Source organism: Saimiri boliviensis, chromosome 7 (assembly GCF_048565385.1).
Source record: "Saimiri boliviensis isolate mSaiBol1 chromosome 7, mSaiBol1.pri, whole genome shotgun sequence".
NCBI classification, from domain to species: Eukaryota; Metazoa; Chordata; class Mammalia; order Primates; family Cebidae; genus Saimiri; species Saimiri boliviensis.
This window is the reverse complement of record NC_133455.1, coordinates 20,100,990-20,118,103: the sequence shown is the minus strand read 5'-3', so window position 1 is coordinate 20,118,103 and position 17,114 is coordinate 20,100,990. Positions and strand designations below refer to the sequence as shown.

Sequence of the window (17,114 nt, the reverse complement as noted above, 5' to 3'; positions counted from 1 at the left end):
TTTATTGGATTAGGGTTTATCTACTCTTTTGGACCTTCAAGAATAGCAAGAAATCTTATCCATCTGCTTAGGGCCACTGGCAAGGGGCAAAAATGATGGACACCAGAGGAAAAGAAAAAGAGAAAATAAAGGAGCATTGAAAAAGCATAGAGGAGAAGTAAGAGAGAAGGAGACCCCTGGTGGGTTGCCTACCCTGGGTTCTTGGCAACATTGTATTTGATTAAATTATGCATCATAGTTTAGTTGACATAGCGTAAAGGAGATATTTTGATTATGCCTTCATTATGGCTTCAGGAGTATGGCAATTAACAGCTTTCAAAACACTTTCAGAAAATACAGTTTAATTCTAGGAAGTTACTTTGGTTTTCATTTTTGTTTTTTTTCGAGACAGAGTCTCACTCTGTCACCCAGGCTAGAGGGCAGTGGCACCATCTCAGCTCAGTGCAACCTCCGCCTCCCAGGTCCAAGCTGATTCTCCTGCCTCAGCCTCCCAAGTAGCTGGGACTACAGGTGTGCACCACCACACCCAGCTAATTTTTAAATTTTTAGTAGAAACGGGGTTTCACCATGTTGGCCAGGCTGGTCTCTGACTCCTGGCCCTCAAGTGATTCTCCTACTTCAGCCTCCCAATGTGCTAGGATTGCAGCCATGAGTCACTGCATGCAGCCTCTAGGAAGTTACTTTGAACCCTATTAGTATATTTGAGTTGCTGACATCTAAGCTGTGAGGACATACTGTCTTATTGCTGAAAGTAGTATGGGCTCCATGTTATGAGGTTTTTAGAATCTCCTAATGCCTTCTACCCTCTCATTCAGGCCTGTGATCTTGGACCCAGCCGAACCCACTGGTGACGTGGGTGGAGGGGACCGTTGGTGTTGGCATCTTCTGGCAAAAGAAGCAAAGGAATGGTTATACTCTCTCTGCTTCAAGGGTGGGTCTGGAAACCCAATATCACCATGGAAAGTGCCAGTAAAAGTAATCTAAACGAGGCATTGTCTGGAGATAGCCCTGTAACAAGCTTGAATCAAAGAACTTCTCCTGCTGTAGCAACTTGAAATTAACTCAGCCACAAATACCAGGAAACCCAGCTCACAGGAGCTTAAACAACTGTTCAACCCACTAAGCCCCTACTACAAGTGATCCTCGGATTCATGCACTGTAGGGTACAGAGCAGCATCGCTGGTCTCTACCCAGTAGATGCCACCAGCCCTCCTTTCCCAGTGACAACCATAAGTCTTCAGACATTGTCAAACATTCCCCTCGGTTCACAGATCATTCTGGCTTTGGCGTTTGACTCCACCCTCTTTGGCTGTTGATTTGAGTACTCATGGCCCTGAAGGCAGCCACTGTACCTCCGGATGGCTGGTTCACAATTCAAGCAGGAAGAACAGAAAGGGAAAAGACACCCAAAGGTCAAGAACACAGTGATTTTATTAGAAGCTGCATCCGGCAAATTCTCTTCCATTTTATTGCTCAGAAATGTCACATGGTTACCTATTACTTGAAGGTAGCTACAAAGATGACTGTGGACGTGGGTTGCAATGGCCACCCAAGGGTGTCTGCCACACCGCTCCAAAGCCCTCCCCACCTACCAAGATATACCTGGTGTATTCCACCAGGATATCCTCCCTCCAGGTGTGCTTGGTTCTCTCCACCGGGTTCTTTCTTTAAAGCAGGATTTCTCAGCCTAGATACTTACTCACATTTGGGGCTAGACAGTTCTTTATTTGGAGGCTGTCCTGTACCTCCAAACAAAGGAGAGTGTTGAGCAGCATCTCTGGCCTCTACTCACTAGACGCTACCCAGTTGTGACAATTAAGTGTCTTGAGACCTTGTCATATGTCTTCTGCTCCTAGGTGAGACCCTTGCTGTAGAGGAACCCTACACCCCCAATCCTGGGTGGAATGTATGGAAGAGATGGCCAAGCCAACCCTGGGGTTAGCTCCAATTATAAAGATCTGCATTATCAATAAGTCCCAGAAAATTGTCTCTGGCAATGGTTACCTTCCCAGAGGCAGGTCTCCCAAATTCTTTTAACCAATGGTTGTAACTCTTAGGAGACATTGCACTCCCCCATGTATGTTTTCTTTTTAGACAGTGCAGACACCGGGAAGTTGTGGAGCTAGGATGGATGCTGTTGCCAATGAGATGTTCTCATTCAGGAGCCACAGAACCCTGAATGATAACTCTAGAAGAAACTTCTAGAGGTCATTTGGCAATTGCTTTTAAAGACTCAGCTCACCATGAGGAAGAGTCACTCGGATCCATCTTCCCGTGATGGTCCCTGCTCCTTCCCTTGCTTCTTGGACTCGTTGAAATCAGTCAAGACTGCAGACTCTTCCATAAAGTCTTGACTTACTGAACTCCCTCTCTGCAGGCAGCCTGCCTTTAAAAATAGTTGCTCTCCATCATACACTGAGGTCTGTAGCAGGAGGACTAGGGGAGGGGCAGTGGGGATGGAGAGTTGGGGAGGGATAGCATGGGGAGAAATGCCAGATACAGGTGATGGGGATGGAGGCGGCCAACCGCACTGCCATGTATGTACCTATGCAACAATCCTGCCTGTTCCACACATGTACACCAGAACCTAAAGTGCAATTATATACATATATATGTGTGTGTATATATATATATATATATATATATATGTATATATATATATATATATAAAATAGTTGCTCTCATCCACTTTAGGTGTGTCATATTCCATCAACTTGTATTCTTTAGCTGTATTTTTCCAATTAGCTCCTCCTTTTTCCTTCCAGTCTGATAAAGGAATCGTCTGTGTCTCCAAAGCAAAGCCCTTTACTTGGCGCTTGGTTCTCATAACTCTGTGATCTTGGTCTCGGAGTCTTCCAACTCATCCACCTTCTGTCTGTTTCCTCTATATACAAAACCCTTCCTGCCCCTGCCAACGCAGAGGTCTCCTATACCAGCAGCCAGCCAACCCTTTCATTAGACCTTCAAGCTCTCCAAAGGCTCAGATTAAAGCCATTGCCATAGCTAAATGAGGCTGTTGTCCTTTCCTTCTGAGCCTGCCCTCTCCCCCAGCCTGGGAGTATCCTCTTGCCAAATCAAAAGACTTTTTCCTTGCACTTTAGCTTTAAAGATACTTGAAGGTCTGAGTGCTTTAACCTCACATACCCTCACTTAAAGTTGTATCGCTGCTGCAGGTACCAATTCTGATACAACAAAGAATGTATCTGGCCTTTGTGCCTAGTTCCTAGCACACAACTTCAAAAACTCTGGAGGTTCCTGATGGGAATGTCTTTTGTATTCCTAACAAGCTGCTTTCACCCATCCCTGGTTTATGCTAACAAGGTTATCCATGGTGGGCCCTTAGATAGTTTCAAGGGAGGAGTTGGCCAAGCCAGAAAGACCAAGCATATTATTAGAACATTGGAATTTTTAGCCCCATCCCACCCCAATCTCCAAGGAGGCAACAGGGCTGGAGATTGAGTTCAATTTTGACATGGCCAATGATTTAAGCAATGATGCACACATAAAGAAACCCCAATAAAAACTCTGGATAGTGATGCTTGGGGAGCTTCCTAGTTGGTGAACATTCCAATGTACTAGGAAGGTGGAGCATCCTGATTCCACAGGGACAAAGGCTCCTGAGCTCTGGGCCCTTCCAGAGCTTGTCACCCTATGTATCTCTACCTGGCTCTTCATTTGTATTCTTTATAATAAAACGGTGATTGTAAGTAGAGCGTTTTCCTGAGTTCTGTGAATCATTCTGCAAATTATTGAAACTGAAGGAAAGTCATGGAAACTCCCAACTTTGTAACCAAGTCAGACAGAGGTCTGGGTAGCCTGGGGACTCCATGTATGGCTGGAGCCTGAAAGAAGGGTGGACTTGCTGAGGACGTTGCTCTTTTAACTTGTGGGATCTATACAAATTCCAAGTAGTCAGTGCCAGACGACTTACATTGCAGGACAGTCAGCAGGTGTCACAGAATAGGTGTTGGAAGGCACCGCAACTCTTGTCCAGGACGAAGGCCAAAGAAATAGATAGGAAGATGTTGAAAAATGAAAGAATGTAGAAAACAAGCATGAGAAGAAAAAGCGAAAATAATTTTTTAAAAAAAATTTAAATAATACAAACACATTTAATGAAAGAATGACCACTTTTAAGTACACATCTACTCAATCTACTCAGTCTACAACTAGTTACCAGTTTGGCCTTCTGGATGCCCAAATTTGCATTAGATACATAGGCAGGAAACAAGGAAAAGGAAACTAGAAAACACTGCCAGCATCCTCACGGCACTTGGCTGGAGGAATTGGAACACATAGCCCTAAATTCTTCAAGACAAATGGAAGGCCGGGCATGGTGGCTCATGCCGATAATCCCAGCACTTTGGGAGGCCAAGGCAGGTGGATCACTTGGGGGTCAGGAGTTCAAGACCAGCCTGGCTAACATGGTGAAATCCCATCTCTATTAAAAATACCAAAATTAGCTGGGTGTGGTGGCGGGTGCCTGTAATTCCAGCTACCCAGGGGGCTGAGGGAGGAGAATTACTTGAGCCCGGGAGGTGGAGGTTACAGTGAACCGAGATTGCGCCACTGTATTCCAGCCTGGGCAACAGAGCGAGACTCCGTCTCGAAGGAAGGAAGGAAGGAAGGACAGACAGAAAGAAGGGAGGGAGGGAGGGAGGGAGGGAAAGGAAAGAAGGAAGGAGAATGAAGGGCCGTTGACAACATGCCAAGTGAGATGTGTATGATGAGCAAGACCGTCAAGAACAAGGTGAGCCACACAAAGGCAGAACAGGACCATTTCAGTCTTTCTCATCAATGTCTTCCTAGCACTCAGTAAACATTTAAATTCATTAAGACCAAAGAGAATAAAAGTTCACAGTAATTAAGAAACATGTAGTCATGGGTTGCTACTGGAAGTAACTGGCGCCAACCCTTTCTCGGAAAACTGGCAACAAATGGCCCTGAACAGGCAATAATTAAACCTGGCCTTTCTTATACACACTGTATTTCAGGATTAAAAGAGCAGCCATAACTGATGAGGAAACTTTATTCTTTTTTTTTTTTGCGGAAGAATTCCATTTAATACGTGAAAAGACGACAAATTAGGAACATCATTTCATAACCATAATAGGTGTGTTGTCCAATGCACACAGCAAGTCAATAGGCTGAGACACCAGGTTGCGGCAAAGAAGTTTAATTATAGGGCTGCCAGATGAGGAGATGGGAGAAACCTCAAGTCTGCCTCCCGAAGAGTTGGGGGCTAGGGCTTTTAAGGGCTTGGGAGTGTACCAAAGCGTGGAGATCATTGATTGGTTGAAAAGTAAAGTGTGACGTCATGGGACAGAGAGATGAAGAAACTGTTCTCATGGAGTACTACTGACTCTTCCTCTGTTGAGGTCTTCAAACTGGCTGGCATCAGCTGTTCTGCTGGAACTCAGGATCAGAAGAACATCTTAAGCAATTCTTAAATAGCAGCCTTATAATTTTCTTCCTCCTCCTCCTCCTCCTCCTCCTCCTCCTCCTCCTCCTCCTCCTTTCTCCTTGTTCTTCTTCTTCTTTTTTAAGGCAGGGTCTAGCTGTGCCACCCAGGCTGCAGTGCAGTGTTGTGATCTCAGCTCACTGCACCCTCCACCTCCCAGGCTCAGGCAATCCTCCTACCTCAGCCTCCTGAGGTAGTGGGACTACAGGCACACACCACCACACCCAGCTGATTTTTGTATTTTATGAGGTCCATGGGTTTCACCATGTTACCCAGGCTGGTCTTAAACTCCTGAGCTCAGGCGATCCACCTGCCTCAGCTTCCCAAAGTGTTGGGAATACAGGCATGAGCCACCATGCCCAGCCAGAAGCCTTATGATTCTAATGTCAGAGATCCTATCTATAGGAACAATGGGGATGTAAATGATCAGTAGCTAATGCTCCTGACTTTCAGTTACAAGGAAGTGGACCAAAGTGCAGCATGATTAATGCTTAATTACAACAATATTTCTGTCCAAAATTCAGGCTAACCCTATGAGGATGGCTTCAATTTTGCAACCTATGATGAAATAAATGATTTAGGCAGAGATTATCGATGGGTGAAATCATTAGATGAAATGACGGGGATATGACCAATGAAATAATGGGGTGGAGGAATGTCATCTCCCAAATCCACAGCATTTTAAAATTTTTATTATTTTTATTTTTATTTTTATTTTTTATTTTTTTGAGACAGAGTTTCACTCTTGTTACCCAGGCTGGAGTGCAATGGCGCAATCTCGGCTCACTGCAACCTCCGCCTCCTGGGTTCAAGCAATTCTCCTGCCTCAGCCTCCCGAGTAGCTGGGATTACAGGCACGCGCCACCATGCCCAGCTAATTTTTTTTTTTTTGTATTTTTAGTAGAGACGGGGTTTCACCATGTTGACGAGGATGGCCTCGATCTCTTGACCTCGTGATCCACCCGCCTCGGCCTCCCAAAGGGCTGGGATTACAGGCTTGAGCCACTGTGCCCGGCCTTAATTTTAATTTTAATTTTAATTTTTGAGACAGGGTCTTACTCTGTTACCCAGGCTGGAGTACAGTAGCACAACCACAGCTCACTGCAGCCTCAATCTCCCAGACTCAAATAATCCTACCACCTCTGCCTCCTACGTAGCTGGGACCACAGGTACACACCACAACACCTGGCTAATTTTTAAAATTTGTTTGTAGAGATGGGATTTCACCATGTTGCCCAGGCTGGTCTCAAACTCCTGATCTCAAGCTATCCTCTGACCTCGGACTCCCAAAGTGCTGGGATTACGGGCATGAGCCACCATTCCTAGTACCAAATCTACAGTTTAATCTCAGTGTTAGCAGGAGAGAGACAGCCAACCACGGGCTGCCTCCAGGTATGAAACAGTACAGAGCACGCAACACAATCCATTATGTGTTCTTGCCAAATGGATTTTTTTAAATTTGGCACCAACATTGGCTATAAGAAACAAAAGCAATTGAGTTAGCAAATTCCAGAGAAGATGTATAGGCCAGACAGACTTCAAAAAAAGAGAGCAACAAAATATGCAGATGCCAGGACAGAAATTGGAGGGGTGTGCATTCTCCTAACCACAAAAGGGAAATGAGCTAAGAACCTAACAAGAATCCAATTAAGCAGAGTTCAAGGTCAAGACCCCAGACCTGTATTTCCACCCCGGTTACCCTAGCAACCAGCTTCCCACTTACATCCAAGGAAGGAAGCAATGATTAGAGGCAGGACCACACACAGCGAGTGGCCAATGGCCCGGGGGGGAGTGTGAGAAGAGTTTGAGCGACAGACCATGAATGAGGTCACCAGTGGGGTGAGGTGGTGGATAAAAGGAGCCTGCATGCTGGAGGGCTTCGACTGCTCTGACCCGAACTCCTCCCCCCAGCTCAGCTTGGTTAGATCTGAGGAGGTAAGACACTATCACTCCTTGGTTCCATTCACTGGCACCAGTGCCTGGGAGAAACCTCAGACAGGGGAAAGGTAAGGAAGGAAGCTCTCCCTTGCCTGGCACTCCCCTATGTGAGTTGGGCTGGGTACCCTGGAGTGCTGTGTAGAGCTGGAGGGAAGAATCTGGCAAGGAGAGCAGGAAGTGAGGATCCCAGCAACTCAGCCCAACTGAGACGGTCCCATCCAAGCAACGGTGTTCGGCACGCTCATCTCAGATGGAGTTCTTCGAAGAGGTATCGTATCCAAGCCACTGTCCCTTGGTTGTAGGGCCAGGCTGGGAATTGCAGCGGGGAACTCGGCACGTTCCTGAGGGAATGAGGATGCGGGGCTCCAGTTGGTGGGGCAGGGAGTTATCAGCAGGAAGGGGGGAAAAGCTCAGTTTGGGGGCAGGAGTGGTCACAAAATGAGATCCTTTGCCAAGGCTCTGCCAGGAGAACCAGGCTCACCAAGGGCGGGCTTAACTGAAGCCCTGGCCAGAAGGGAAAAGATCCCAAAGTTGGAAGAGCAAGGTAAAAAGGCCTTTGGCCAGGTGCAGTGGCTCACGCCTGTAATCCCAACACTTTGGGAGGCTGAGGCAGGTGGATCACCTGAGGCCAGGAGTTCAAGGCCAGCCTGGGCAACATGGTAAAACCCTCTCTCTACTAAAAATACAAAAAAAAATAGCCAGATATAGTGGCATGCCAGTAATCCTAGCTACTTGGGAGGCTGAGGCAAGAGAATTACTTGAACCCAGGAGACAGAGGTTGCAGTGAGCCAAGATGGTGCCACTGCGCTCCAGCCTGGGGCGATAGAGTGAGACTCCATCTCAAAGGAGGATTTGGCCAAGATGATGGCTAGGATAATGGAAGACTGGGGTGGCCAGGAGGTGACCACTATGAGCTTGAAGCTCAATTCCTTCTGACAGCAGGAGAGAAAATGCCACTATACCCATGGGAGGCAAGAAGGAGGACAGGAGAGCAGAGGAATAACCCCCCAAAGATGTCCATATGCTAATCCCCAGAACTTGTGAGTATGTTACCTTACAGCAAAGAGGATTTGCAGATGTGGCTAAGATGGATCTGGAGGTGGGGAGATGCTCCTGAATTATGCAGGTAGGCCCAATCTATTATATTGGTGCAGAAGTCATTTCAGGTCACGTTCTCACTCATAAGCGGGTGTTGAACAATGAGAACACATGGACACAGGGAGGGGAACATCACTGGGCCTGTCGGAGGGTGGAGGGCTGGGGGGGATAGGAGGGGGTGGGGGGATTGAGGAAGGATAACATTAGGAGAAATACCTAATGTAGATGACAGGGTGATGGATGCAGCAAACCACCGTGGCACATGTACACCTATGTAATGAACCTGCACGTTCTGCACATGTACCCCAGAACTTAAAGTATAATAAATAATTTTTTTAAAGAAAAGGAATTGCGGGTTTTGCCATTACTTTCAATGGCAAACGCCACAATTACTTTTGCACCAACCTACTAATCACATGAGTCCTTAGACACAGAGACCTTTCCCAGCTGAAGATAGAGGGATTCACTGGAGAAGAGGCAGGAGAGAGACCTGAGCTGCTGTCACAGGCTTGAAGATGAAGGGAGCCATGAATCTGGAAACATGGCACCCTCCAGAAGCTAAGAACAGCCCCAGCCAACATCCAGCATGGAGACAGGGTCGTCTGCCCTACAACCACGTAGAACAGAATTCTGCTCACAAGAGTGAGTCTGGAAGTGAATTCTCACCAGAGCCTCCAGAAAGGAAGGCAGTCCACTGTCACAAGATTTCAGCCTGGCAGAGCTCAGAGCACCCACATTCCTTGATTTACAGCCTCTTCTTGGCATCACCCCAACTTATTGATTTCCTCATCACATCTGCCACTGATGCTTATATCTTGTCTCCCTCTTATAAGGACCCTTAGGATTACATCAAACCCACCGACATAATCTTCCCCCTGCAAAATTCTTAATCATATCTGCAGGGTCCTTTAAGCCATATAAGCTAACATATTCACAGGTTCTGGGGATTAGGACATGGACATTTTAGAGGAGGTAATTATTCAGTCTACCACACTGGGTGTATTAGTCTGTTCTCATGCTGCTAATAAAGACTTACCTGAGACTGGGTAATTTATAAAAAAAAAAAAAAAAAAAAAAAAAAAAGGCAGTTTAATTGACTCACAGTTCTGCACAGCTGTGGAGGCCTCAGGAAACTTACAATCATGGCAGAAGGCACCTCTTCACAGGGCGTCAGAGAATGAGTGCCGAGCAGAGGAGGAAGCCCCTTATAAAACCATCTGGTCTCATGAGAACTCACTCACTCACTGTCACGAGAACAGCCTGGGAAGAACTGCCCCCATGATTCCATTATCTCCACCTCGTCTAGCCTTTGACATATGCGGATTATTACAGTGCAAGCTGAGATTTGGATGGGGACACAGAGCCAAACCATATCACTGGGCATTGGCGAGCAGTTGGTATTTAAACCATGACACTGGAGGGGACCTGGAAAGTGAGTGTAAACAGAGAACAGGCCTGGGCCGGGCAGTGGCTTACACCTACAATCCCAGTGCTTTGGGAGGCTGAGGCAGGAGGTTGGCTTGAGGTCAAGACTCAAAGCTGCAGTGAGCTCTGATCAACCCACTGCATTCTAGCCTGGCCAACAGAGCAAGACCCTGTCTCTAAGAAAGAAAGGAAAAGAACAGATCCAGCGACTGAGACCTGGGGTTTCAATTGCCCCAAGCTGTGTCAAACTCTCTCCAAAGACCTCCTAAGTCCCTCGTCTTTCTCCTCTCCCCTCTCTTCCTCCCCCATCCAGGTAGTCTGTGTGCCCCGGAGAGGAAGAGGAAGAAAACGGTAGCCCACTCCACAATCCCAGTGCCAGGAGGCATGAAACCACAATGTGCTACAATAAAAGTATCTTAGAAAAAAAATTACAAAAAATTAGCCGGGTGTGGTGGCTCATACTTACAATCCCAGCACTATGAGAGGCCAAGGCGGGCAGATCACCTGAGGTCAGGAGTTTGAGACCAGCCTGACCAACATGGCGAAACCCGTCTCTACTAAAAATACAAAAATTAGGTAGGCGTTATGGCAGGTGCCCGTATCCCAGCTACTCTGGAGGCTGAGGCAGGAGAATCACTTGAACCCAGGAGATAGAGGTTGAAGTGAGCCAAGATCATACTATTGCACTCCAGCCTCCAGCCTAGACAACAGACCATGACTCCATCAAAAAAAAGTCAGGCTTGGTGGTTTAGGCCTGTAATCCCAGCACTTTGGGACACCAAGGCAAACAGGTCACCTGAGGCTGGGAGTTCGAGACCAGCCTGGCCAACATGGAGAAACTCCATCTCTACTAAAAATACAAAATTAGCCAGGCATGGTGGCACATGCTTGTAATATCAGCTACTCTGGAGGCTGAGACAGGAGAATCACTTGAACCCAGGAGGCGGAGGTTGCTGAGATCGCGCCATTGGACTGCAGCCTGGGCAACGAGAGGGAAACACCTTCTTGAAAAAAGAAAAAAAAGAAAAAAAAACTACAAAAACTAAAAATATAAATAAAACCACAAAGCCACAATATACCAGGAGCTCTGGGAATGTGGGGTTCCCGGGACATGGTTGCCAACGCAGCTCCCTGGGCAGGAACAGTCACACCCAACTGCTGGGCTAGCAGCCTCCTAGTGAATTAGGAATGAGGACCCGCCTTCATCTCTGGTTTCTCAAAATTCCTCCAGGAAATGAGTAAGATAAAATTCATCCCATTCTTTTACCTCTGTGCCCTGCCTCTTCCTTCACTGAGCAGTTTTTCTCCTGCAAACACAATGCTCATGTCAGAAAAAAAAAGAGAACATCTTTCAACACCTACTGATTACATGCCAACTTCTAAACACTGATATTTGATGCTCCTAACATACTCCTAATGGATTCACATTTTGCAGAGCGAGAAAGAGTCTTGGCAGTTGCAGAGCTGATTCAAGGCTGCAGCGCTTATAAGAGCCTGGAATTTGATCCAAGCTGGAATTTGATTCTTTCCTACGGCTGCTATAACAAATTACCAGAAAGTTAGTGGCTTAAAACAAAAAACTATATACTGTATTATAGTTCTGGAGATCAGAAGTCTAAAATGGGCCTCCTTGGCGTTCATTACCTCTAAGATCTGTGTCTAGCAAGCTTTTTGGAGATCCACTGCCTACTTGCAGTGAAACCAAGGTGTCAACAGAGCTGCTTCCTGCTAGAGGTTCTAGGAGAGATCCATTCTTTGCCTGTTGCACCTTCTAGAGGCCACCTGCATTCCTCAGCTTACAGCTGCAATTGCTACAGTCTCTGCCTCCATGGTCTCATTGCTTTCTCTTCCTTATATCTCTGACTTTGACCATCCCCTTCTCAGCCCCACTGCCTTCCTCTTATAAGAACCCATTCCTAAGGTATATACCCAATGAAAATATAGATCTGATATGGTTTGGATCTGTGTCCCCACCCAAATCTCATGTCGAGTTGTAATCCCCAGTGATGGAGGTGGGGCCTGGTGGGAGGTGATTAGATCATGGAGGTGTTTCTCATGTATGGTTTAGCACCATCCCCTTGGTGCTGTTCTCATGAGAGTGAGTGAGTTCTTGAGAGATCTGGTTACTTAATAGCGTTTAGCACCTCCGCTGTCTTGCTCCGGCTCCCACCATGTGAGACACCTCACTCCCCTTCGCCTTCCACCATGATTGGAATCTTCCTGGGGCCTCCCCAGAAGCAAAAGCTACTAAGTTTCCTGTACGGTCTACAGAACTGTGAGCCAATTAAACCTCTTTTCTTTATAAATTACCCAGTCTCAGGTATTCCTTCAGAGCAATACAAGAGCGGACTAATACAATATATTTTTTTTAATTTGACTCACATATTCATAGGAACTCTTATTTATAACAGTCAAAAACTAGAAATGACCCAGATATTTCGACAACAGAGGAACACAGAAATTAACTGTGGCAAACACATGCAATGGAATACTTCCCAGCAAAAGAGGAGGAACAAACACCAAGAGCACGGACAGCAAGAATGAGCTTTGCAGGCTTAACATTGAGTACAAGCAGCCAGACACGAATGAGGGCAGGCAGCACGACTGCATTTATGTGAAGTTCAAGAACAAGCAAACTATTTTCCGGTGATAGAAATCAGATGCTGATTACCGGACAGTGGTCGCTGAGTAGGTGGGGGGTACAGTGGTTCTTTTAAGCACGCTATTAGCATTTGCTAATCTGTCCATTTGTGTTTCTGTATTTTTATGTATGTTTGCCATATTTCACACAAGAAAAGTTAAAATGTTACAGTTTCTTCATTACTTTTAAGATTTGTGTCCGGCATGCTTTTCAGAGTCACTGCCTATTTGCATTATCTTTCTAATAACCATCTGCCCGTGTCCTTTGTCCACTTCTCTAGGTCTTTTGTTACCGAGATTTGTACAAGCGCTTTCCAAATTAAGTAATTCAGCCTTTTTAACTAGTGCTGCAGACATTTCCCCCCTGCCCGTGCTCTCCGGGGGAGAGAGCATTAGCGCCTCCCAGGAAATCAAGCTTTAGACGAACACAATTCAGCAGGACAGCCAGTATGATCGATGGAGTTGAAGAAGTTTTCATCTGATGGGCCTCAGTAACCAAGAGAGTGGCTGCGTGCAGACAGGAGTTCCCATTCTGCCATAAAGAATCTTGGCCTCCATTTTTTTAACTGACAAAGACTAACTGTATATATTTATGATGCACACCATGATGTTTTCAAATATGTATACATTGTGGAATCCTAAATCAAACTATCTAACATAAGCATTACCTCACATACTGATATGGTTTGGCTCTGTGTCCCTACTCAAATCTCATGTCGAATTCTAATTCCCAGGTCAGGGAAGAGGCCTGGCGGAAGGTGATTGGGTCATGGGGGAGGATTTCCCCATTGCTGTTGTCGAGACAGTGAGTGAGTTCTCATGAGATCTGGTTGGGTGAAAGTGTGTAGCACCTCCCACGTCGCTCTCTGTCTCCTGCTCCACCGTGGAAAAATGTGCTTGCTTCCCCTTCGTCTTCTGCCATGACTGTCAGTTTCCCGAGGCCTCCCAGCCATGCTTCCTGTACAGCCTGTAGAACTGTGAGACAAACTCCTTTTCTACATAAATTATCCAGTCTCAGGTAGTTCTTTATAGCAGTGTAAGAACAGACTAATACACATATTTTTTATTTTTTGTGGTGAGAACACTCAAAATCTACTCTGAGCAATTTTCAAGTATACAATACTTTGTTATGAAGCATGGTCACCGTGTTGCACAATAGATCTCTTGAACTTATAGCCTCTTGGCCTCCACGTTCTAGTTTCTAAAATGAGTGTTGTATTACAGGATACCTAAGTTCCCTCCTGGTGCTAAAGTGTTAAGTGCAGAAGAAGAGAACTGTACAGTAATCCCTAAAATTGTTTTAAACCACTATTAAAATTTCATTTTATACAATAATGATGCAATAGGAAAATGAGCTTAATTTTGTCTTTCATTGTAATAGCCTAATCAGAAAGAAAACAACACTGAATGTAACAAGATTGTTAACTGCTCTGGGCCAGGTGGGCAGGATGAGCAAACGCAGTGAGAAGGGGTGAAGGGGAAAGGCGCTCTCTTTGATCACAATGAGAAGACAATGGTGCCTCCATCCGTCATCACACAGGAGCTCAGAGATGTCAGAGGAGCCCCAGCGCCAAGGGCTTAAACTTTCTGAGCTTTGAACCACTTGGGCAAACCACTGAGCCTCCTTGCCTCCCAAAAACTACTTCACTAAGACCATGAAAACTTTGATGCTACTATGGATTAAAAAAAATAATAAAAAAAAAAAATAGGAGGCCAGGCATGGTGGCTCACACCTGCAGTGCGGGAGGAAGAGAGAGAAGTTCTTTGCTGTCCCTAATTTCCCCTTGCTTCCTCTAGTCTCACTACTAAAGGAAAATACCGGTTTTCAAATAGTTTTGTGTGTCATCTTACTTCCAGCATGTCAGCCCACTTGCACGGGATGGTTGCACACCAGTGGTCAGTATCCCAGGCCCGCCAAGTATGCAAGTCCACAGGGAGGCCGTCTGTCCTGCTCACACCGCATCCTCCTCTCTCTCCGTCTCCTACCCCCATCTCCCTCCTTTTCTCTCTTTGTCCCTGATTGTTTCTTCTACACCTGCACTCTCAGCTCAGGGTGGCTCTGCTCTTGCTGCCGTCTTGTAGTATTAGAGAGAATTAAATTAGGCTGAGCAGGAAGCAGAAAAATCCTAGAATATGGTTAAGTACAGTTAAAGCCACAGTAATGTGATTAGGGAAGGGAGGTCCGTTCTGAGTCTTGATCCATGTAACCAGGGCATCTGTAAGCACTTGAGTGTTTCCACATACTGTGCGTTCACCACTCACTAGGAGTAGAGAAGGATGAGCTAACCAAAGGCTCAGAAACAACCTTTATTCTTCTAATTTGGCTTCCTACAAATTCAGGGACACAGGACAGGCTCTACTAAATCAACCCACTGTGATATTTCTGAGATCATTCTGCGCTATGCATTCGAAAAACAGGTCTTCCCTATGGACCTCAAATCTGACCATTATGGATTCACATCTTGGAGTTCTGAAGGCAGTCCCATCTTCAAGAATTGCCTCCTAAGATGTTAATAAGGTCCTTAAAAATAAATGGAGCGATGTTATTCACAGATTGGAAGACTTGTTGTTGTTAACATAACGACACTACCCAAAGCAACACACAGGGTCAACACAATCCCTATCAAAATCCCAATCATAATTTTTGCCGAAATGGAAAAACTCATCCTAAAATACAGAATATCAAGGAATCAGAATAGCCAAAACAGTCTTTTTGTAAAAACGTTGCCTGTTCTGATTCCTTAAAATTCTGTGTCAAGACTTGACACAGAGCTACAGTACAGTAATCAAAATAACATGGCACTCACACAAGAAGACAGATAGAGAACTGAGAACCCAGAAATAAGCCCTCGCATCTATGGTCAGTTGTTTTTCAGCCAGGGTGTCAAGACCATTCAATGGGAAAAGGGTGATCTCTTCAACAAACAGTACTGGGAAAACTGAATATCCACACACAGAAGAATGAATTTGGATCCTTACCATACACTATATTCAAAAATCAATTCAAAATAAATCAAATACCTAAATTTTAAAAGCTAAAACTAGGAAACTCTTAGAAGAAAACACAGAGGAAATTCTACATGACCTTGTATTTCTTAAAATGATATTAAAAGCACAGGCAATAACAAAAAAATTAGAATTTACTAAGATTACAAACTTTTGTACATTAAAGGTTACTAGCAAGGTAGGAAATGGGTCTTGACTCTGGAAGCAGGGCTCAGACACTGTACCAAATTGAGGAAAAGCTGTAACAGGTCTGGGGCAGAAGCAGCTTTCCATAAGACACACCTACTAGTGTGCCATGTCAGTTTGCCATTACCGTGGCAACACTCCAGTGTTACTGTCCCGTCCCATGGCAATGGCCTGGCAACCCAGAAGTTACCACCCTCATCCTAGAAATGCCTCCATAAACCATCCCTTAATTTTCATATAATTAGACGTGGGTATAAGTTTAACTGAAGAACTGTCTCTGAGCTGCTACTCTGGGCACGCTGCCTATGGGGTAGCCCTGCTCTGTGAGGAGCAGCACCTCTGCTGCTACTGTATACCACTGCTTCAATAACAGTTGATGTGTAACACCACTAGCTCTCCCTTGAATTCTTTCCTGGGTGATATGGTTTGGTTGTGTCCCCACCCAAATCTCATCTTGAATTGTAACTCCCACAGTTCTCACATGTCATGGGAGGGATCCAGTGGGATGTAATTGAATCATGGGGGCAGGTCTTTCTTGTGCTGTCCTCATGATAGTGAATAAGTCTCATGAGATCTAACAGTTTTAAAAAGAGGAGCTCCCCTGCACAAGCTCTCTCTTTGACTGCTGCCATCCATGTAAGATGTGACTTGCTCCTCCTTGCCTTCCACCATGATTGTGAGGCCTCCCCAGCCACCTGGAACTGTGAATGCTCCATTAACCTCTTTCTTTTATAAATTGCCCGGTCTTGGGTATGTCTTCATCGGCAGTGTGAAAATGGACAAATACACTGGGCAAAGCCAAGAACCCTCCAGGGCTAAGCCCTAGTTTTGGGGCTTGCCTGTCCAGCATCACTATTAAAAGCATTGAAAAGACAACCCACAGCATGGAATAAAAATATTTGCAAATTTTATATTTGATAAAGATTTAATACCCAGAATTTATAAGGGATTATAACTCAACAACAACAGACAAAACTGAATTCAAAAATAGGCAAAAGACTTGGATAGAAATTTCTCTAAAGAAAATAGCGAATGGCTAATAGGTTTATGAAAAGATACCCAATGTCATTAGTTATTAGAGAAACACAAATCAAAACCATAATGAGATACCAGTTCATACCCATTAGGATGACTGTAAATTTTTTTTCTTTTTTGAGATGGAGTCTTGCTCTGTCACCCAGGCTGAAATGCAGTTGTGTGATCTCAGCTCACTGCAACCTCTGCCTCCCAGGTTCAAGTGATTCCCATACCTCAGCCTCCCAAGTAGCTGGGATTACAGGCATGCGCCACCACACCTGGCTAATTTTTATAGTTTTAGTAGAGACAGGGTTTCACCACATTGGCCAGTCTGGTCTCAAAC

General features: G+C 45.3%; 1 protein-coding gene across 1 annotated transcript in view; it reads left to right on the top strand.

Moving 5' to 3' along the window:
• The window catches only part of OAS2 (2'-5'-oligoadenylate synthetase 2), a 38,397-nt gene extending 34,687 nt beyond the window's left edge, over positions 1-3,710 (top strand). Inside the window, exon 10 of the mRNA XM_010342852.3 lies at positions 816-3,710. Coding sequence (XP_010341154.2) covers positions 816-984 — 169 coding nt within the window. The 3' untranslated portion in view covers positions 985-3,710. The remainder of the gene's footprint in view (positions 1-815) is intronic.
• Positions 3,711-17,114: the final 13,404 nt, after the last annotated feature.